General features: G+C 41.4%; 2 protein-coding genes and 1 pseudogene across 2 annotated transcripts; all 3 read right to left on the reverse strand.

Moving 5' to 3' along the window:
- Positions 1-3,977: 3,977 nt before the first annotated feature.
- Positions 3,978-5,340, reverse strand: LOC147420789 (uncharacterized). The gene is made up of 2 exons (XM_086505138.1): positions 4,962-5,340; positions 3,978-4,851 (listed from the first exon to the last, which is right to left on the reverse strand). Exons 1-2 carry the CDS (start codon positions 5,122-5,124, stop codon positions 4,796-4,798), a joined length of 219 nt encoding a protein of 72 aa, XP_086361264.1. The 5' UTR covers positions 5,125-5,340; the 3' UTR covers positions 3,978-4,795.
- Positions 5,341-6,741: 1,401 nt separating this feature from the next.
- On the reverse strand, positions 6,742-9,937 carry LOC147420790 (uncharacterized). Its single transcript, XM_086504286.1, has 2 exons — positions 9,703-9,937; positions 6,742-8,861 (listed from the first exon to the last, which is right to left on the reverse strand). Exon 2 carries the CDS (start codon positions 8,525-8,527, stop codon positions 7,943-7,945), a length of 585 nt encoding a protein of 194 aa, XP_086360412.1. The 5' UTR covers positions 8,528-8,861; positions 9,703-9,937; the 3' UTR covers positions 6,742-7,942.
- A 5,704-nt stretch (positions 9,938-15,641) lies between these two features.
- Positions 15,642-16,035, reverse strand: LOC147420791 (uncharacterized; annotated as a pseudogene).
- Between the last annotated feature and the right edge of the window lie 7,664 nt (positions 16,036-23,699).

Raw genomic sequence — 23,699 nt, forward strand, 5'->3', positions numbered from 1 at the left:
GCAATTTTCATCAGATGCAAAGCAAGGGTCCACTTTAGGAAAGGCAAGAAAAACTTAAAGAAGAAGACTCAAAGACGTGAACTTTACAAAAGATGCACAAAAACAACAGGAAACCAAAAGGTGCTTTTATGACTCATGGTGCTAATGGTGAACGTGGCCTATCATCTATCTTGGCATTTGACATACCTCTTTCCAGATGCAATCATCTATGCTAATTTTTTTGGCAATAGCCTAATCAACATCAGCAAAGAAAAAGCCAACATCAACATCAACAAATAAAAATCCACCACCAAGTCTTGATGATCGATAGTCTTCAAATAGCTAGTCATGATTTCTAATAGCGTTCAAGCTTTAGGGAAAAGACAGTTGTTAGAGGCAAAACAAAAGTAAACTAAATATATCTTAGTATAACCAAGATAGTCTAGCACCCCACAACATGTAAAACCAGTATACAATAAACCCATCAGACAATTCCAATAGGTTAGTCAAATTTAGAGTGGAGAGAGAGCCCTCACCTCTTACATTGTCAACATTTTGCAAGAAGCTTGATGGTTGATGACAAGTTTAAGTTGCTATATAGATACGCCAAGCGTGAAAATGCTTGTATAACTAAAAGAACATGATTTTATTATCTCGTATGCAACAAATTCTTGACAAAAAACTTAAAAAGTTTGGCCAAATTGGGATATATTTATATTGAAGCTATATTGAATTGGCAGTTTACACAAATTGTCTACATCATTGAGGTGGAAATTGTCTGCAACATTCAATAGGGTTAGCAGAAGAACAACCATTAGAGGATCACAAGTGGGCAAGAATGTGGGTTCCGCTACATAAACAGAGATCTTTGCCAGTAGAAAGCCCCTTTGAAAGGGCTAGTGTATCTTGGTTGCGTAGGGAATGCGCCTGCTTGCACTGCATTGCGACAATTGATTGATTGGTAGTCTCCTTTGTCCTAGAATTGTGAGGCCACTTGATTTTTAAATGAGCATTATGCTTGTCTGCTGCAGAACAAAAAATAGCAATACATGGTGCCAATATGTACGTAGGGGTAGCATCTATTGCATGTAGAGTAGGTGTTGGGCTGCTGGCTGCATTATCATCATGGGCAGGGGTTGCATTCACCCACAAAATGCTAGCTTGTATGGGATTGACTGCAGGAGATTTGAGCCTAAGGAAAGCAACATATCCTTGTTGTGCATGAGCAACAATATGGTCTGGGCTTGACTCCTCAGTAACAAAAGTGAAGGGCTTGATGGAAAGATCATCTGCTCTGTCTATAGTAGGATCAGGTTGCTCAGCATGGAGGTTGCCATCCTAAAAAAATTTAGCTGCTTTGGTTGCCTTTTTGGCTTCAACGTCTGCGCATGGCTTGTCCACATCATTATTGGGCCCATCAAGTGTGTCTTGAGTGGATTGAACATTGCCATTGAAAGAAGCAACATCATGAGGCAAATGTGTGATGAAGCTGCCTAGTGGTTGATCAGCAACAAAAAGTGCTGCAAGTTTAATTTGGGTAGGATTAGGGGTTGTGGAAGGCTTGAATGGCTTTAGGCATTGCATTGACCAAAAACATTGTATGGACTTCAAGAGAAAATAGATGAGAGAATATACAGCCTTGGCCATATATATCCACAAACCATATTGTTTGACATCCATCAAAGTCATGATGGGCATCAAAGGGAATACATCTCTGGTAAAGGCTTCCTTGGAAGCAACAACATGTAAAGGGGTTTCTTTAATGACAAAAGCATCAACAAGGGCTAGAGTGAGGAGATGGGCTCCAACTAAACCCCCATCCGGAAGAGAGTCATTTGTTGCTTTAGGATTTGCCTCAATTTTGTCCTTGAGGGCACCAACAAAATCTTCAAAATATTCAAGAATTATGTCATCCGTGCAGGCACCATCACGAGGAGCAACAAAGGGCAACAAAGGCTTGCAAATTTTGCATCATTAGTAGGGAAGGGCAACAATATCTAGAAAATGATACCATGTGAGCGTGATAGCCCAAGAGGGCAACCACTGTCAGGGATGAAAGTAAGGGCTATGCTTGCATTTTGAAGGCTTGTAGCATTATGCAAGTCGTTGAATTGGGCCAGCAAATTCATGATGAGATTGGAAAAAGACATTGTGCTTGGCAATGCTTTAGTCAACATGTATGCCAAATATGGGGCAAATGTGGTGTTCTTTTGAAAGCACAACAAATTCTTGATGAGCTTCATGTTGAGGATGCAGTAGCTTGGAATGCATTGATTGCACAATGGCCAACATGGGAATGATCAAGAAGCTCTCAACTGTTTTCAACAAATGTAAAGAGAGGGTCTCTCTGTGGGCTATTTTCTTCTTGGTTGATGGTGATGTGATTGTTGAGTGATTTGCAAAAGCTGCTACCTATATTACTGTCTTGGAACTGAGGGTTGTGTTTGCAAAATCCCCATTTGTGGAGGCTGTTGTGAGTGTGCTGGACTCAAAGCAGGTGGTGGAATGGAAGATGGAGAGGACGGCAAAGAATGAGTTCAAGGAGGCAATGGAAGAGGTGAACTTGGCCGTCTTTGCTCTTTCACAATCCCTGAAGTCGATGATAGGGGATGGCATGAGTGTGCCAAAGGTGCTACCACCCCAGCACGGTAGAGATTTTCACAATTCTCCAATTGTTCTGCCTATGATGCAAGAGGTGGTTGGTGCCTCCGGAGTGGGCAGTTCCTTCCAAGGCCCTTGTATAGTTGCTCACCCATCCACTCTAAAGAATTACGTGAAAAGAGGCTATTCCAAAGCCGTGTTTGATGTATCCAGGTTCAACATGACATTTGAAGCAAGGGCTATGGCAACCATGGCTGTGACAAGTGGAGAGGCAAAAGTTAAAAGCTTACCCAAGCAATCACAAAATTCATTTTTACCTGCTTGGGCATCCCCTAAACCATCTATCACGACCTCTTGGCTTGTTGGGCCAGAGCAAGATACGACACATTCTTTTGGGGGTAAAAAAGCTGTGAATGTTAACAGTGCTGAGAAGTCACTATATCTGTCTGCAAATAGAACATTGTTTATATGCAAGTGAAGGCTTAGGCCCTGGTAGAGCTGTTTGCCAATGACTTGTTGGAGCTCCTCTTGGTTACTGTTGATGTGATTGTTGAGCGTTTTGCAAAAGCTGCTACCTATGTTATTGTTTTGGGACTGGGTGTTTGTGCTTGCAAACTCCCCATTTGTAATGGCTGTAGTGAATGTGTTGGACTCAAAGCAAGTGGTGGAATTGAAGATAGAGAGGACGGTAAAGAATGACCCTAGGGAGGCAATGGAAGAGGTGAACCTGGCTGCCTTTGCTCTCCCACAATCCCTGAAGTTGATGCCAGGGCAAGGCACGAGTGTGCCAAAGGTGCCACCACCCTAAAACTGTAGAGATTTTCAAAAGCATCAGACAAAAACTCTTAGAATGCTAATAGAGGATTTAAGCAACCAGAGTTGGTAGAAAAAGCATCAAGAGGAAATTTCCCTAATTGCAGTCACTTTTTTTAGCATGTTGAGTGTGGGTAGTCATTTGAGTTTAGTGGATGAGGGCCAATTGGTATTCAACAACACGAGGGAAGAATATGACATTGTACCAAATGAAGGACATTACACTTGCATGGATGTACAAGGCCATTGTCCGAGTTTGGTAGGCTATTCTATGTGTGTGCTAAAAATGGGAGCTTGGAAGATTACAATTTGAGCATGTAGTGCAATCATATCTATGTGATGTCATAACATATTTCATGTTTCAATGTATGTCTCTCTCTCTCTCTCTCTCTCTCTCTCTCTCTCTCTCACACACACACACACACACACACACAGACAAGGAGGCACTTGCGTCTCATCATCTTGCTTGCTCTCCGACCTCTCTCTCACACACATTGGACCTGTAGAGGGCTCTCTCTCTCTCTCTCTCTCTCTCTCTCTCTCTCTCTCTCCACTATTGATGTAGCTTGCCATTATCCCTTTTTTATAGGAGAAGAAGCCAAGGGTGCTTAAGAAAGAGATCATGCAAACCAACCATCTTGATGGGCATGAATGCGCAAGTAATTCCCCTTACAATGCCGACGACCACAAGCTCAATTCTCATACACCCATAGCAGTTGCAGGATGTGAGAATTTGGAATCCTTCCACAATTATGATGCAAGAACATCTACAGGAAAGTACCTTTCACAAATAAGTCCACCGCCATACCTATCTTATCTTGGAGAGCTGCAACCAAACACTGTTGAAGGCGAGGAGTTCAAATATGCCCACTGCCATACCTATCTTATCTTGGAGAGTTGCAACCAAACGCTGCCGAAGGTAAGGAGTTCACGTACAAATTATCATGCTACCTTGGATGGTGTTGTTGCATCTCTCTCTCTCTCTCTCTCTCTCTCTCTCTCTCTCTCTCACACACACACACACACACACACACAGCCTCCACACTAAGTACGCTTGCACACATGCATAAAATTTCATTTCACAAAGAATCAACCCTAGCTTTATCACCATGGAAGAGCCCATAAAGACAATGCTCCCAAGAAACAACTTATAATAGCCTGGCACGTGATTCTCAGACCTCATACCCAATAGACTAAACTTAGCAGACAACAAACTGGTTTAAAGGTAGTACTAATGAAACACTAATAGAGTCCTGTAACTTTAATCTCGCTTTGACATCATGTAAATAGAGTCCACTAATAGAGTCTTGTAACTTTAATCTCACTCTGACATCATGTAAACATACTTACAATTGAATGGAAACAGAAGACGATCTATACAAAACCCAAAAAAACTATAAAGTCAGTCCAGTATCTGGAAAACCTGTACACCATGCTTCATTTGTAATTGTTCAGTACCTACCATTGACATAAGTTTGATTTATGACTTAAAAGTTAGAAGTGTAATAAGCAATCTTTCAAAAATGGCACAAAAAAGAATAGAATTGTCAATGCAAAAAAGAGAATACCTATTTGGAAACTAGCACTTTCTGCATGGATACGAGCAACAAAAACCACGTGTTTTTCATCATCTTGGAAGTTCTTGCTCATTAATGTGAGCGTGCCCTTAAGCTCTTCAGTTTTGCTTTGAAGAGTTTTTGTCAAACTTCTAAGCTGCTGCCAATCTGTCATATCACCACAGATAAGAATTGGTAGCAACTTAAGAGGAGATTAATACTGTACACCACACCTATCTTCAGCTTGCAATTTTGGAAAATGACTAGAGCTGGCCACCTCAGCAGCAGTAGCAATTGCTGCCGCAGCTACACCCACAACTTCTTTCAAGGGAGCCCAACCTCAAGCTAGTTAGGTTGTGTGTGTGTGTGTGTGTGTGTGTGTGTGTGTGTGTGTGTGTGTGTGAGAAGAGCTTCACATCCCAACCTCAAGCTCAAGGTCACACGCCATTTTGCAGCTAGTATTGAATTCTCATGCAAGATTGGAAATTGAGCTATAAGACCTATGTCACACATGGACTAGGCCTATGTCACACATGGATGCAAAAATACTCACATTGCACACATTGGCCCACAGTGTACATTGTCAATATTTCTTGTTAGGAGATGTTGGTGTATTTTACAGAACCACAAAGAAATTATTTTAAGTTTTAAATGCAACCAAATAAACAAGCTACAAGGTTAACCAACTAATGTGAGATAGAGGTTGAAGGACAAACTTGGGCAACAAGTTCACCAAGTGATCCAAGGGGAGCTAGATCTGAGAACTTGGCTTACATGGGAACCTTGTGAAGGAGTGCTCTACAAGCAACTAACTTCATCCCACAAATAGCCTTGTTTTAGCCAAAAAAGGGTGGTGCAGGTAGCATGCTCAATTGGTCGATGGTCAACCCTTCATGCATGTAGGCTCTTTAAAGAGCCCTTTGCCTCTACTTTCCATTCCCCTTTCAATTCTCCATACTAATGGAAGCTCTAGCATGCATTGTTATAACACTACTTAATCATATATTATGTATTCTCTATCAAAATTTATCATCATCTCATTCTCTACAAGTCCCTTGGCTCAATGCATAGTTGAGGCTTTAATAATATGATCGATTGCACCATCTTCAAAGAGCTTCTTGGCAACCATTATGCTATGGGATACAGAGTAATCAATCTCTCTAATACTAGAAGAGTTAAGCTAGTAGCATATACGTGAGTTGATTCTAAGTATCTTATGTGGGAGAAACTTATCCATAAGATCCTTTTAAAGAGAGGATTGGCTTCATAAAGTTGACCTTCTGATTATGCCAAGTCTTCTTTTTTCCTCTCTATTGGTGTGTGTGTGTGTCAATGGTCTATGAGCTATATTTGCAAGTTTATGTGTTGCTACACTTACATAGATTCATCACATTATCTATCTTAAATTTGCTAAAATCATTGATATGAAAGAAATCTTACATAGATTCATCACATTATCTATCTTAAATTTGCTAAAATCATTGATATGAAAGAAATCTTGGGTTTAATTTTTTTTATGAGGAGAATGGACTAAAAAGATTAAGCATAGTTGAGCACAACACAAAGCACTAAGATCATGTATATTAACAATCAAGAAGATGAGAGAGTCCTTAATATATCTGATCTCAATTTAAGTCATGGTGAGGAATCCCTTGATGGAGTTTGGGATGTTGATTCTCTTTGTCATGGATTGCAAGAATCCATGATGACTAAATGCTTTGTAGACAATATTGCAGGCACAAATTTAGAGCAATGATTTTCTTTTTATTGAAAACAATGAGAGAAAAACCTCAAGAAACAATACATTTCTTTCACAAGGAAGGCACATGGATCCTCACCAAAGCAAAGAAAGTATCCAAATTTTAGAGAAACTTGTGAAATTGATTCAAAACTGCTCCATAAAATGCAACTTAAAATTGGACCTATGAGGCTCTTAAGTGGGAAATACTACCATACCCATTTACACCCCTGCAAAGTCGCCACTGTGGCCAGCCAGCGTGAGCAAAAAGAAGGCAGCAGCAGTCCCTGGAGTTAGCCCCATGCATGTTTCATCTCGTCGAATTTCTGAAACCGCCACCCAACTTTTCCAGTAAAGCCTCTACTCCCAACTTTGCAATGCACTCTGGTCTAGCTTTAGTAATTGCGGCGCTCCACCTTGCAGACATGCCCTCCCAGAATCCATTTGTCGTCAATGTCTCTGCACACTCTAACTTGCTTGCATTGTTGAAATCCTCCTTTAAATCTCGCTGTGTTGGCTTCAACGGCTCTTCCGACAAATATCACACCGTCTTCTAAAGCCATGTAGTCTACAAATTACTCCACATTTTGCAAGGAAAAGATGACAGAATTGTCTCCAAATGGAATGCTATGAATCTACAAAGCACCTTTTCCCTGTTTTGTCCCACCACCTGAGGCATCATGTCTCGGAGGACATGAGCAAAATACATTTTCCCAAATTCCGCATTTTCCACATTGCAGCCAAATTGTGATCCAGCACAATCATCCACACTCTGTCTGCAAATACAGAAATGCTCGCCGGAGAAACATGTACTCCAATGAAACAGCCTAGAGTGGTATCAATCAAAAACAACGCTACACCGGATGAACTGAGAAAGGTCCAGATGATATGTGCCACCATCATCTCATTCCATTAGACAACTCTACCAACACCAAGAAGAACATCACCATCTTTTTTGTGACAAATGAGGCTCATGATCCTCCTCTTCAACTCTGTGAACCAAGCTTTCACTTGCCTTGCACCTGCTCTTTTATCTTTTTTGAAAAACTCTCTTAGGCTTTGACCTCTCAGCACCGTCTCCATTTCTGAGGCGATAACCTTACAATTCCCTGTAAAAAAACTTGATTCGTTCGTTCAAACATGTCTGCAGCTTGTCTTTACTCATGGTACTGGCAAGATCTGCATTTAGCTCATCTCTGATCTTCTGCACCATCGCATAGTGAACCATCCCACAAGCTTGGTTCACCTCACCCACCTACTTGTACCCGACTTCCATGGTGAGACTCATGGGTATCAATACTTGAGAAAACTTCTTGAGTATTACAGGGCCTTTTGGAGACTCAAAGTACTCTGTTGTCTTCTTAGAGTTTAGCTCAAGCTCCCAAATCCCAACATCCACACGATTGAAGTGCTGCAAGTCATATGTACTGTGAGTGACGGGATCAATCATTTCCGGTTCATGCCGACTCATACAAACACCCAACTCTTTTAAATGGAATCGAGGGAGCTTGTTGCTTTCAAAAAGCTCTTGTGTCACCGCCCCATACATCCCCCGCCAAGCGCAAATTCTGCCACCCCCTTGCGTGAACCGAAGATGCAATGCACTCGCAACTTTGGTTTTCGATAACGCAAAGCCGGTGCCATAATCATAAGGACCGTCGCGCTGACCCTTAGGCTTTGCTTGAATGCGAAATGAGGCTCTAAAAAAAGGCACCACCTCCTGCCATTGCTCATTCATTTTGTGTAGCGGTGCATCTTTGTGACTCGCGAGTGCAAGACTTTCAAATACTTGCATATGATCGAGCACTGCGTACTCCCCACTGAGCACAAGCTTGAGCATAGGACTCAATTTCCCTGGTGCAATTGCATCCTATCACTGGTGCCACTACACGGAGTACAACTGAAAACAGGTGACTCCTCACTCAAGAACATATCCGCTGCAGCATCTGCAAGCTTGTCGTCAACTTCACCATCATGACGTTCCTTTTCCTCGTCTTCTACAGTAGCAAACTCTTCTTCCCTGTCAATTGTGCCCCATAAATGGGCTGCAATCTCCAAGTCCAGGTCATCCACTTCCTCAAGATCATTTGGTTCCTCTCTAAAGTCCTTCCATTCCTGATCATGCTTCCGCTCCATCATCCCAAGGGTATGAGATGGAAAAACAATAAGAAGCCCTGGAAAAAGCAACTAGGCTTTTCAACTGATGGAACATAATTAAAGTCATCAAAATACAAAAAACTATGTGCAAAAATACTATACACAGATGCAGTCGGAATAGAAACCACGACAAACAGGCAACTGCATTATGTCACATCTCCAATACAAAGGCGTATCGACTTGTACATTATCCCTAACAGACAAGCCTCACTCAGCCAGAAAACTGAACCAAGATATCCACTCCACCCACGAAGCGTTTGCAATCAATGTACTGGTATCAGTCCCTACTCAATAATTAAACAGAATTAAATGCAGGACCTGGCCTGCGCTGGCGAGCAAAAGAAAATATATTAGCTTGTAGGCTTACGAGGCCTTCATGTTACTAGCTGTCTTCCTCAACATTGCATAGATGGCCATCATCCAATCCAGATAGATGTCAGCAAATTATTCAGATAGATGAAGTAGCAAAAGTAGTAACAACACATGCATAATTTACTTCAGAGAGAGAACCTACAGGTTCAACTGCTTGATACAAAAAAAAGCTTGTTTCACCTTGTCTTGTCATTTCTATGGTAAACCAAGCGTAAGTGGTAATCTAACACATTGTCTCTTGCATCAGCAAGATAACCAAAGCCAAACAATCCACCAGAAAGGATTTCTGTTACGCCAATTACGCATCACACATACATGATCCATACACATACATGACACCTCAAACCCCCTCGCTTCAAATTGCATGTCAAAAGAACACAACAATCTTGCCAATTTCATGACTGCAATTGAGTAGCCAGTTCCAGCTGTATGTCAAGCAACGAGAGAGAGAGAGAGAGAGAGAGAGAGAGAGAGAGAGAGATGTACCTGTTGTTGTGCTGCTGCAAAGAGGAAGCAAGACACTTGTTGCGTCTCTATTTGGCTTGGTTTGCACGTACGTAGCGAAGGCAAGTCTGTCAAACGTAGCAAGCCAGCTAAAGGAGAAGCCTTACGCAGTCTTGCTTCTTTGGAGTTTGCTGCGCGGAAGTTTAAAGCCTGCTTGAAAAGAACTTGTATGGGAAAAACCTGGACAAAAATCTAACCTGCCAAAAGCCTTCTCGCCCCTCACCAAAAGCCTACTCCCTCAAAGATTTATAGGTTTGTTGGCGGTGTGGCCAAAATTTATAGGTTTTTTCACCTCCAGATTTTATTTTTGAAAGTCAATTTCAAATTTTAAAGTGCAATTACTCTAAATCTTGAGGTTTTTTGAAGAGAGAGAGAGAGAGAGAGAGAGAGAGAGAGAGAGAGAGGGAGACTGCCATGTGGATCAGCTTGGTTTGATGTACACGTGGATAGTCCTATATTGAGACTCAGGATACCTAAAATGCAAACATAATTTATTTTTATTCTTACCTCAGAGAGTGACACATTCAGGGAGCAAACCTTCCTCATTTGCTCTCCCATAGATTGTCGGCAAGCTAATAGGACAAAAACCACCCTAGGTGCTTTGTGCCATGGAGATCAAAGTGATAGAAGAAAAGGAAGTGTGCAATTCTTTGATGCTAGCAATCTATTACAAACCAACGACCTACGCTAATTTGCAATCCAATGAGAAAAGACATTCCAAAAAGTCCACAATACTTACAAACAATGATGGACCAATTTGAACAGCTATGGGATTGACAAACCAATACAATGCTATCTTTTTTTTTTTTTTTGCCATACTCACGTGTGATCCACATTGTTGTTGCAAAATCACATGAGTTCGGCTTTTGAATCTCTTCATGTTGAAGTATTGTTTCCACTATCCCAAGTTTGAATTCCCCAAAATGAAGGTGTTGCATTGCCATTTCTTGTATTTGTAATATTTTTTTTGCATTTTCCAGCCTGTCCACCTAACCATCCTTGGCATTGCACTCTACTACCCTTTGGGATGCGACAAATTGCCCACATTGTCTTGTGAATTTCCATCTCTTATGCCACCATACCCTCATCATTTCCTTGGACCCGTTGGGAGGATATCGCTTGTGCAGCATTTATATTTTTGCGACCTCTAGGTACATTTTGGGTTAGATATTCTGGCCTGTGTGATGCATTTTCTTCTCTTGTGTAATATGTGCAGTTTGTTTGCGCTTCCTAGAAATTGTGAGATTGTCACCATGCACTATTGGTTGTTGATAGAAAGGAGCCCCTCCTACCTGTTGTTGTACCTCTCTGGCAAGTGTTGCTATAATGGGGGCTCTCCCTTGCTCCGCACGACGAGCCAATTTCTCTGTTGAGGGTCTTGCTCCGTGATACCGGCCCTCTACAAAGGCTAGCATCTTCATGCTTTGTAGCAATGAGTTTGCTAGATCCGACACGCATGCATCATATAAGTTTAGCATATCCTTATTCCCCTCTCCAACCAACCAGCTCACGTGTTTTGTTTCGACAAAGTTTGTAGTGGGGATGAATAAAATATCTTCCTTCTCCTAAAAACAAAATCAAATTAGTTATATATCCATCTTCCTAAGAATTAAAATAAATAACATTAATACATGCATAGTGTGATCTAAATTTCAAATGCACTTACCCCCACAAAATGTTTTCTCCACCAAGGATATCTTACATGCCACCAGCTAAGCCAACAGTCCATCCAACTGTGGAAGATTTGCGTCTATTACTTTTCCCCATGCCCACCAAGCATGTATAAGTCTATATTGGGATGAGGCCTCTTCTTTGCTTTTAGCGCATCGCCATGATTTACATAGACATTTGTGTTCATTTTGGAAATTTTTACTCACATATTGTTTTGTGTGAATATGACATTTGTGTACATCTTGGAAATTCTTACTCACATATTGTTTTGTGTGAATATGTAGACTTTGCTCCCAGTGATATAAACACGAGTGCTCTCTCCCTTCCATAACATAGTATGGACCCCCATTAAACACTGTGCGGATTGCTCTCCAATTTGCACCAGCTTCATCAGCCATAAATCCTTGAAAATTTGCTGGGTGATTTGCACCAGTTTCATCGGCCATAAATCCTTGAAAATCTGATGGGTGATGTCCGTTGTTTAGCATCACTGTATTTATCATGTCCCATAACATAATTTGTGCATGTGTATCCTCTTCCTTCATTTCACATATGGCTATGGTTTGCATTTCTTGGATCCTATTTACCAAAACGTTTATATTTTAGTTATCAAAAATGATATTATCAAGAGGAAGGGGAAAAAACTCACAATGGTTGTCCAACCTACCACCCTACGTACATGATCAAAGCAAACCCAACTCTTTTGTAGATTTCCATTTCCATCTCGTCACATTCTATTCACTAGCTCAACTCCTAAGTCGGGCCCATTGGTTGACATTTTGAACATGTGACATCTTCTTTCAGGATCATTGCTTTGTCCAGGAAAAAGCATTCCATGAAAAAATCGATAACCGCAAGTGTTTTTTAATTTCAACAATTGTCATTCTATACCAGCTCCAATTCTAGTAGCACTTACCTAAGTTGCAACACAATAATGTTGTGAAGGAGAGGGAGGAGAGAGTTCAACGTGCATCGCAACATATACCTCCCTCAACACCATTGAATAGTACTACACCTCAAGAGACCCCAATGAAGCCAACCACAACATCATCAAATGTTCAAGTATGTTATTAAAATTGCAAGTTTGAAGGACACGTGTACAGAGTCCTCCAAGCCCTCTCCCCACCTCTCTTTATTCTCTCTCTCCCCCGTCTCTCTCTAAGCTATGCAAACAACAACAATAGTAGTGGTGATTCAGGTGCCCAAAAAGATAAGTTGATCCAAAGAGAGAGAGGGGGGGAAAATGAGAGTGAGAGAGAGAGAGAGAGAGAGAGAGAGAATCTTTTGAGCGAGCTTTTTTTGTTAAATAAGCAATGCAGGCAAAAGAAAAAAAAGCTTGCTCCAATAATTAATGGAATTATGAGAGAGCTTTTTTAGTTAAATTATCTATATGAGCAAAAATTGAAGAAAACCTTGCTCCAAAGCCCTACTCACTGGGATACACATTTATCCTCTCAGCATTCACATTTTTCCTGAGTATTGTACTAATTAAGCAATCGTAAATTATCTCATGTTTGTCCAACATGATGAAATTATAATCTTTCTATGCTTCTAATAGCATGAGCATTCCAGTACTAGCAAACTAATCTAGAATAGTGTACTAGCAAACTAATCTAGAATAGTGTCCCCCAAATAACTAATGAAACAATGTATTTGTTCGGTTGATGTCCCCTCTCACAATCTCCTTGCTATGGCCTTTTATTTCTCATCACTACATCCTCCATTGGAATTACAAAGAATACGCACAACCATTACTTATATGCCATAAAGATAACAAAAGTTTATTTCAAAACCTATCATGGTTTTCATGCACAACTACATTTGCAAAATCTGCATTTGTAGAAGCCTCTACAATGGTGGCTACATTTGACTCCTTTTTCTTTGCCTCTTTAGCCTTTAGCTTAGGGCAACTCTTGATGGCATGATTATTAGCTTTACAATAGTTGCATCTCTTCTTCATTGTAACGTGCCTAAATTTTCAATGCAATTTTGGCACTTATTTTCACGTTGATTTAAGCGTTTGATGATGCGCGTTAATTTTTATATGTGAAACGAGTGATCTATAAAATTTAACGGATCAAAATTTGAGTAACGGGTGAGTTGTTATAGAATTGATATTTTATTATTTATTACAGCTGACAGGTAGAAAAGACTAGACCCAGCTTGGCCTATGCGAATATATATGTATATCATGTACATTTTATTATTCAAGTGCTCTTTTATGAGCTTTGGCCATTTATGACCGGCCGGCCAGTTTGTAACCAATTTGACCATTTATAACAAATATGTGCAAGAGGGAAACAAGTAGTCACTGAAATCTAAAATTCGGTATCCAAGCAAGGTGCATGATTCGCTTTTTGGCAACGTAGACCTTTGCAATTATGTACCAAAGTTAAGTGCAACTATCCAGCTCTAACTAGTTTCATTGAATTTTATTGTATCGTTCCTTCTTGGTCTATGTATTTCTAGCAGATCTTTGAAATTTTTGGATACTAGTGAGGGGAATCCTTTATCAAAGTGTGATTAGGGACAACGATACAAATCAACAGGATAGTTTGAATCATGATATTCTCTGAATTAGAGTGCATATAGCTGTATGACATGGCGATACGTTTTGAATTTCAGTCTATACGAGGGTAGAAGCACATAAACTTTAACTCTATTTTCATAAGGAATAGAAATAATTTGCCTATTATGTTGCCCATGCAGCTAGATAATTAGTGATTTAAAAAATAATAATAATAATAATAATACAAATATATATACATGTATATAAGTTATTGGCGGCTTCTCTGCACTAGATCCCTCTTTGGAAGCCAATAGATAGGCATCTGTTGTAACCTCGGAGCTTCACCACCATGGGAACAACAGAACCTTGAAAAAAAAAAAAACCAGCGTGATAGTGGATTGGAGGCAACAGATGAGTGTTTCAAGGAGGAGTTCAACATTTCGGAAAACCTTCCTTGTCCACCTACGGCAGTAGTACCTTGGAAATGGGAGATTTTGTCCTCAACCTACAACAGCACCTCGAGTGTGGCGACAACAATTTGCATGCTATGCATCTTTGCACCAAAATCAGAGCTTGCAAACTTATTTATTTTTTGTCGACAGAGTGTGCAAGAAGGCTTACAGTTCAGCACACTCATAGCCAACCACGTCTTTCTCTCTCTCTTTTCTTGTCTTCAACTACCCCAGCCGCCAACCATCCTCTCTCTCACTAAAATCAGTGCTGCAATATAATCACAGGCACTCGCAACCTCCCAAGGCTCAACGGCTGAGAAACTGCATGATTCTCTCTCTCTCTCTCTCTCTCTCTCTCTCTCTCTCTCTCTCTCTCTCTCTCTCTCTCTCTCTCTCTCTCTCTCTCTCTCTCTCTCTCTCTCTCTCTCTCTCTCTCTCTCTCGCTTAGTTGCCGCCAACCTTTGGGCCTGCATGGCGTCAACCCACTCAGCAACAATTAGTGGCGCTCGTAAATCTGTGGTGCAGCAAATCCACGGACTCTCTCTTTCTTACCAAGGCTACCACCCACTCTCCATGCAAGCTGGTTGAGACCACTTCCAAACTCACCAACTCCTAGCCATGCAGACTCCAGTGCCCAAGCAGTTAGCATCTATCTCTCTCGTTCAGTGGTGCACCCACCGTGCAGCCATCACCTACCTACACCTGCGGCCACCACTCCACCAACCAACTCCCTAACTCAACCAACTCCCTAACTCTCTACAGCCGCCATGCACACTAATGAAGGAGAAGCTATCATTGCATGCAGCAAAAAGGGTCGCCACTCTTTTTCTCTCTTTATCATGCATGCTAGCACCTAGTCTTGATCATAGGAGCTGCTCTTCTCTCGCTCTCTTCTCATTCCCTCTCTATCTCACCAACCACTCCCATGCAGTGGTCCTCTCATCCCCCGCCCCACTTCTCATCACTCGGACGTGGCCGCATGCAGTCTCCAACCACTCCTTTGCGACTGTGCTCGTCTGCCAACCCATCCTTATCGTCCGGTTTCTCTCCCTCACTTGAGGCATGCCTCCGTTTGACACCCTGCTTCTACCTCTCTCTCTCTCTCTCTCTCTCTCCCAGCAACATGCTGTCTCCCTCATCATCTATGCTCTCACACACACACACACACACACATACACACAGGTTGTCAACAGCCAGCACCTTGCCATGTAGCCGAACAAAACTCTCGCTGTCTCTCTTCAGTCATGATCCATCTCTTTCCTATTGTGATGAACCAACCCCATCAGCAGCTACATGAAACGCAAGGGCATCGTAGTTGGCGAGCGCTGCCCAAGGAGGCTGGTCTGGCGAGGTGTGGCAAGAGTTGCCAACTGCAGTACACTCACTTCTTGCGGCCTGGCATCAAGTACGTCAGCTTCTCTGTCGCGGAGAAGAACTCCATCATCCAACTCCACGCTGTTCTTGGCAACCGGGCCTTCCCGTTTCCATTTGTAGCTCAGTATAGTGAGCGTTTCGCTTGTCTTTCAACAGTTGCATGATTGTCATGCTGCCTTTATTCCCACAGCTCCCAATCTCCCTCAACCTATCCTGTGGCCCACCCGGACATCCACCATGGTGCACTGGCCGTGGACTTCTCGCAGACCGAGTGTGCGAGTTGACACTTGAGCCAGACGAAGCAGACATCCCCGCCAACAATGACTTCCTTCAATCCTGCCAGTCTCTTACTCCCGAACTGCATGCCTATCCGCCTGCACACTTGCTGCAAGTTCCATTCTTTTATCTGCTTATAGAGATGGTATTAGTGATCTTATGCGGGGGAATCACGATGCTGAACGATAGGTCCAAATCTTCCAAAAGCAACCTTCTACAACAACAATACGTATGAGAAAGCGAAAGACGTGAGAGGCTATCTTCAATCTCTCGCGAACATGCATCAAGAAAAACGATGTCGCTGCTACCATACGCGTGCATGCTCTTTTGGTAAGCTCTCATCATGTAGAGTCTGCTCTCGTTGATCAGCTCAATTGGTTCTTCTCTTCTGCTGATTGTCTGCCTGAGGCTAAAGCTGTCTTTGAAAGCATACCCTTTCCTGGGGTGCACTCATGTCACGGGATTCCATTATCTCAGCTCATTAATATGGGTCCGGAGAGAAGGCTGAAGCCTTGAAATTGTATCATGGAATGCAACAACCAGCTCTTGTTAAGGCCACCGCCTATATGTTCTCATGTGTTTTGAAAGCTTGCAAGCTCCTGTATGAGCAAATTAAAGCGACCGATCTTGTTTTTGTTGTTGTAATTGTTGTTATTGGCAACACCCTAGTTGACATGTTTACCAAAAGTGGGGAACCCCAACAAGCAATTGAGGTTTTTAAAAGCCTGCCAATGAGAGATGTGGTTTCATGGAGCTCCATTATTGCAAGCTTTACCCATCATAGACATAGTTTTGCGGCTCTAGAGGCCTTTGATAAAATGCAAGGGCTATCATTGGCACCGGGGGCAATCTTCTCAGCCACCAATGAATTAATTTGTAATCTCTCAGACACTCAGACCCTTTACCAATCCAATGTTCAAATTTCTCTCTACACCTTTGTTTGATATTTTTGTAGTGCTTAATTTGAATGGTACATACATATTTAGGACAATAGGATGATGCCACCGGGCAATAAAGCTCTTCTAACATTATATGTTGAAGCATTTTGCAAATGCACATACAAACCCCTTCTTATCTCAGTAGATGTCTCTAGGCTAATCAAGACCATAACAAAAGCTTTCTAGAACCAAATTCAATGTATATTGTGTCATAGTTCTTTGGTGTGGAGGAATCCTTGAATTAGATTGTCGCGGACATAAAACATATTAATAGATAAATAAATATAGTAGGATGATTAGACCCAAAATATAGTACTATCTAGTCTATCGTGATGCATACATTTAGTGTAGATGAATTTGAATGCACGTACGAGCGGCCAAACAGAATTAGGACTCTAAAGAAACAACTCACACTTTTCTCTTTTATTTATTTTTGGTTAGTGACACTAGTTGATCTATGCTATTTCCTTAGAACTGCAAACATTTTCTTTCCGCTCAATTGTCTCACATTTGTTTCATTGTATACTAATCCCTTATGTAGTTGTAATTGCAAGTTCATGACTAATTATTAACCCCACACTACCACATTTTGGATCTGTTAGCTATAATTTGGTCTAAGTTTGCTAGTTGCAGCACTTGTACCTCTCCCAATATGCCAACAATGGTATATATTTTCAAATACAATATAACCTTGTGGTATGTACATCAAATACGTCATTCCTCTTTTCATATTTCATTTCTCTGCATTGTGTTTTAAGCTGAATACTCAAACATTGCTCAGGTCATGGCTTCTAATTGTATTTTCATTGAGATGAACTTTCAGTAGGCTGCACAGCATTTTCTTGTCAACTCAATACTCCAACACTGTTATGGTCAAGGCTTACTACTTGCACATTATGACATTTTATTGCCATGGTTATTCATTAGCTATGTAGCTCGTCATTTGAGCTAGGGTGCTCAGGGATATCGAGCCACAGTTTGTAAATGCATTGCTACTGGAACATACTCTAATTTGATGTCAAATAGGTAACAAATATTTTCTTCTTATGCCTTGCTTAGTCCATTGGTCACATGCACACAGATTCGTCGATTTAGGCAGTGTGTACATACTCATCTTGGTGCAGATCCGCCGATTTAGGCAGCACATTGATAAATTGCAGATTCATGATTTTTTTAAACTTATACCAAATGCAGATTCGTCGATTTAGGCAGCATTAGTGCAGATTCGCCCATTTAGGCAGCACGTCTTATTGGTGTAGATTCGCCGATTTAGGCAACACCGATTACAAAATCATACTGCAGTGGCTGGCCACCACTGTAACTGGTATGATTTTGTTACCCGGGTAGATAATGAAAGTGATTTGGATTTGGACTTATACTATGGAATTGGAATTTGAGTGGGATTTGGTATCTGGTGATTATTATGGTATTGTTTATGTGATGAGATTTGACATTATGAGATTGATGATGAGTGTGACCAATGATATCCTGATTCATCAGGGTATGACATATACTGCTTATTCTAGTGGTATGGGACACTAGAATAGGTAGTATGTGGATGACGGCAGGCATAAGCAATGTTGTCTAATTTTATGGATTTTTTTTACTATTTGATACAGATTTCTAATCATTGTTTTTGAGAAGTATTGTTTGCAGATTTTTATCTTCGCAACTAAGGACAGTTGCTTTCCAACGGAGAGGTATGTTATAGAATTGATATTTTATTATTTATTGCAGCTGACAGGTAGAAAAAACTAGACCCAGCTTGGCCTATGCGAATATATATGTATATCATGTACATTTTATTATTCAAGTGCTCTTTTATGAGCTTTGGCCATTTATGACCGGCCGGCCAGTTTGTAACCAATTTGACCATTCAAGAATCCTATATAACAAATACGTGCAAGAGGGAAATGGTCACTCTTGCACGGGGGGAGATTGCACCCAGTGTCTATGTTCTTCTTCTCACCTCTTCTCTCTTCTCTCTCGCGTGCCGGCGTGGCACTCCACTTTAGGAGGTGCGCCTGCAGGCTTCTTTTCTCTCTCTACCGCTCTATGTCTCTCTATCTGTTCGAGTACGACGTTGCATACGCGCTATGGGTTTGTGCCAGGTATACCGATTCGTGCTTTCATGGATTGCAATATGTTATTTACGTATTTTGCAGGGCAACCACGCCTTCCGTCTGTAGCATGAGTGTCGTGTGGAAAGTGGGAGACTCGTATCCTTATGGAATCATGTCTTTGGACGGGTGGACCCGATGAGTCGGGTACTTTTCACAAGCATGTGATTATTTAGTAACGTTAGGAAACATAGAAGTAAGTCTCGGATCTTAGGGGAAACATTGACAGTTGTGCCTCGCACTAGTTGGGGGAAAAAGCGTCAGTCTATGAACCAAGGGTTCTAGTTTTGACTGTTAGGATGACTACGTTAGTGAATACGTTGAGTTTAGGGCAGTTCAACTTTATCATCCCTCCGCTTTGCGGTGCAGAGACGGGGTGGATGTGTTGAGCTCTCCCAGTCACCAATCCATGAGAGGTGGGGAACGTTACAGTTGGTATCAGAGCTAAAACTGGGAATAAGATTATTAATTTATGATATCATCCTTGTTTGAATCAATGAAATATGGTTGATTGATTTGTTTGGAATGGATTTACATTGATTTCATCGAATATGATTTATGTATGAATTTGAATAGTCTTACGATTCCTGAGATTGAATTCACGATTAGTTGGTCAATTACCAGACCTTATGTCTTGCAAGATGGTTATATAGTGTTTGAGACTTTACGTTGTTCGAATCATGCGAGCTGAGTTGGAGTAGCTAGAGATTGATTGTTATTGTCCAAGGTGGACAGAGGAACATAAGAGTTGGAACGCGACGTGTTTTGTATGGTCTCATGAATGATTTGAACTGTAAGTGTGACTGATGGACTGGTTAAGTCTCAGACTGATCAAGTCCTTATGATCAGATCATTGATTGAATGGTTTTGCTGTTGTGATGAGTAAATTACGATTTGAATAAGCCAGTTAAGCGTGGAATTAGCCAAGTAAGCCAAGTTTATTTCATAAGGGCTACTTACAATGGGATGGGGATTGTTAGATCTTTGTTAGTGTCGAGATAGACCAAGATACAAAAGTCCTCAAGTTTTAGATTTCAAGCAATTAAGACAGAGTATTGTTTAGTGTTAGCTATCATCCTTAGTTTTCTCGAGATGAGGACATCTCGAATCCTTAAGTTGGGGAGATTGTAGCGTGCCTAAATTTTCAATGCAATTTTGGAACTTATTTTCACGTTGATTTAAGCGTTTTGATGATGCGCGTTAATTTTTATACGTGAAACGAGTGATCTATAAAATTTAACGGATCAAAATTTGAGTAACGGGTGAGTGTGGTGTGGAAAGTGGGAGACTGGTATCCTTATGGAATCATGTCTTTGGACGGGTGGACCCGATGAGTTGGGTACTTTTCACAAGCATGTGATTATTTAATAACGTTAGGAAACATAGAAGTAAGTCCCGAATCTTAGGGGAAAGATTGACGGCTGTGCCTCGAACTAGTTGGGGAAAAAAGAGTCAGTCCATGAACCAAGGGTTCTAGTTTTGACTGTTAGGATGACTACGTTAGTGAATACGTTGAGTTTAGGGCAGTTCAACTTTATAATCCCTCCACTTTGCGGTGCAGAGACGGGGTGGATGTGTTGAGCTCTCCCAGTCAACCGATCCATGAGAGGTCGGGGACGTTACATTCGTCTTGCCTTTATCACCTTCTCGGACCTATCTACGAAAGAAGACACAACCATATGCCTGTTAGTAGGAGAAGAAAGAGTAGAATTGACAATTTCGCCACTTCTTCTCTATTCTACAGCCTGTTGTGCAGCCTGAACAGCAGCCTAATCTATTGCAAGTTGCCTACTAGCCTTGTTATGCCTAGATTGTGCCTCTTGTAAGAGCTTGCTCACCAATGAATCATACCTAACAACATCACGTTTGTCCTCAATAACAAGTCTCCAAGTGGAAGCAAAGTCTGATACAACTCTGGTAGTGCATCAAGAATAGTGTGCACAAGAGAATGATTTGGAATACATTCATTTGCCAAATCAACTGCTCTTTGAGATCTTTAACCTCAGCAAGAAAAACATTCATGTCATTGTCTTCCTGCGTAATCTTTGATTCTAGCTCTTTACGCAGATATGAGATTTTTGCCTCATTTCGACTTGCATATAGACCTGCTAGATTATCCCAAGCCTGTTTTGTTGTTCTAGATGAATGAATGCGGGGAGTTTGATAAAGCAATCAAGGTATGAGCCTGTCCAGCTTTATTGTCCTAAAGGACTCTGTTCAATAGTGGGTAGAACAGCAGCAGTAGTAGAGCTACTATATCCTACAGCATCTCAAAAGATCGTGCACCCACAAAACTTGGATGCATACCCAACCTAGGGCTCTAAATAGTATACCATCTATACCTTGTACAACATTCCACACTCCTTTTGAAATCAAAACATGTTGCATCATGTAAGCCCAAAGTGGGTAGTTGTTGTCTCCATTAAATTTTTCATCAAGAAACAACATGCAAAATACATCATTGCTTTCAGCCATGGTTGGTGACTGAACATGATGTAAAAGCTACTTATAATATTGATCAAATATTGATGAAAAATAGCACATGCTATGTAGCATGGTCCACACTACACCATGTACGCCTATATTTGCATAAAATTGTACTCTTGAAATTTCTACACCAAATGACAAAAACACCTGCACTTAAAATGCTCAAATGGAGTCTGAAATAGTCAAAGCTTGTGGCTTTCAACCGTGAGGTTGTGAGTTCAAGTCCCATTAGACGACCTTAGTTCAAAAGGGACACCTATGTATCACTTGGTGTGTTGTGTTGCTAGGGCTCTGCCCCTTGAACACTCAAGTGACTCCTCCTCCTTGGGTGGTGGATCATTCGAGCCAGGAGGATCCATATGAGACCCCTCCGCTTGTTCCAGTGCGCGACTCATCGCGGTGGTCATGGGGATGCCTCATTTGGGCTCTTGCCCGCTGGTACATGGCCCTTGCCCAACACCAAGCTAAAAATGGCTAATTGTTGGAAGGGGAAATCGGCTCCCCCACTTGAAGTGGGCCCCACGTGTGTACGAAAAAAAAAATAGTCTCAGATGCATTTTTTGAGAATGCAAATCCCTACAAGGTTATTTATAAAGTATAGCAACCCAAAGACGCTCAAAAAATTCTCCTCAATCAAAAACTGTGATCCAGAGGGTGCAGGTGGCACTACCTGGGGAGTTGAAGCCTGCTTTAATGCCAAACGCTGGAGCAGGCACAATTTTTTTTCCCATAACTTTTATTAGGTGCGGAATTGGCCCATGCTTGTTAGCTACAAGCTTTTGGAATGACATTTTTGGTACGGTGCCCCATATTGTTGGAAAAATCTTGCTCTAGTGTCCAATAATTTAATTTTACTACTCTAGTGTCCGTTCAATTCAATTCCTAGTCTATTGTCAATGTTGCCGCCCAAGACCCTCTCTTTGATGAAGTGGTAGTGAGCCTCTATGTGTTTTATGTATGCATGAAACACGTGGTTTGCGCCAACTAGATGTTGCTAAGGTTGTCAGGGTGTATGACAACCAGTCCCTATACTTGTATCTCCAAGTCTTGAAATAACATCTCTAGCCATGCTACCTCATACGCTGTAATTGATGCACCCTTGTACCTGTCTCTATACTTGAAAATGCTACAGGTGGTATTGAGCATACGTACAAAGAGGATGTAGATGGATATGCGTTAGAGAAGCAATGGGAAATGAAGGAAAGTTGACAAGATTGGCATTGTGGAAAGGGGCAAAATAATGCCAAAATATCTCCAATCAAACTTCTATGTATACTCGAAGAGGAAACATGATGCCAACACCACACAAGTGTGTGTGCAGTCAGAGCCATCTCGGGAGTGTCAGAGAGAAAAAGGAGAGAAATTATTGTCGACAGTCACTCTAGCTTCACCAAAGTGTGTGTGTTTTGCCCAAGCCCTTTGGAGGGCTAGAGATAGAAAATGCAGACTTGAGGCGAGAGAATATTCAATGGTCTATCCCCTCAATGACAACATCACCCATCATCAATGTATAGTGGCCTACAAAGGCAAGACACATAATGTCTACACCAGGAGGGACCCAAGCTTGGACAGTCGGAGGCCACGCTAGCTTGTCAGGCTAGGTAAATCTACCAGGCACTACAGGTCAAAACATTATCATGAGCTCACACAAAACCCTAAGGAAAACTTCGGAACAAATATGCTAAGAAATGATAGTCGGAGGCCATGCTAGCTTGTCAGGCTAGCTAGATCTACTAGGCCACTACAGGTCAAAACATTATCATGAGCTCACACAAAACCCTAAGGAAAACTCCGGAACAAATAAGCCAGCCATGAGATTTTGACCTAACCGTTTTTGACCCCGAATGCGTCTAACTGCTTAGCAATGGTGCCCCGATACCCCACCTATGGTTATTTTAGATTTTTCTACCCTAAATTCCTACTTATGATGAGTTTTAGGCCGTGGGTCGGTGATGCCAAAAGCTACGATTCGTTGTGAAATGCTTACGTCAATGCGTAGAGATCTTACATGTGGTTGCAATGCAACAGACGGCACTGCAATGTTGTATCCGATGAGGGAGATATACGCAAGAGAAGGAGAGAGGGAAGCGCCGTGTGCTCACGCTGTGTATTTCTTATCCAAAAACTTAATCAAATCTTTACAAAAGTGGCT

This window comes from Adiantum capillus-veneris, chromosome 28 (assembly GCF_014529385.1).
Source record: "Adiantum capillus-veneris isolate H3 chromosome 28, ASM1452938v2, whole genome shotgun sequence".
NCBI lineage: Eukaryota > Viridiplantae > Streptophyta > Polypodiopsida > Polypodiales > Pteridaceae > Adiantum > Adiantum capillus-veneris.

Bases quoted from the DNA above. Each gene is read 5' to 3' on its own strand.
- LOC147420789 (XM_086505138.1), bottom strand. From the start codon at position 5,124: ATGACAGATTGGCAGCAGCTTAGAAGTTTGACAAAAACTCTTCAAAGC. The intron at 4,852-4,961 runs GTATTCTCTTTT...TGTCAATGGTAG, and splicing joins AAGTGCTAGTTTCCAAATAG to GTACTGAACAATTACAAATG.
- LOC147420790 (XM_086504286.1), bottom strand. From the start codon at position 8,527: ATGCTCAAGCTTGTGCTCAGTGGGGAGTACGCAGTGCTCGATCATATG.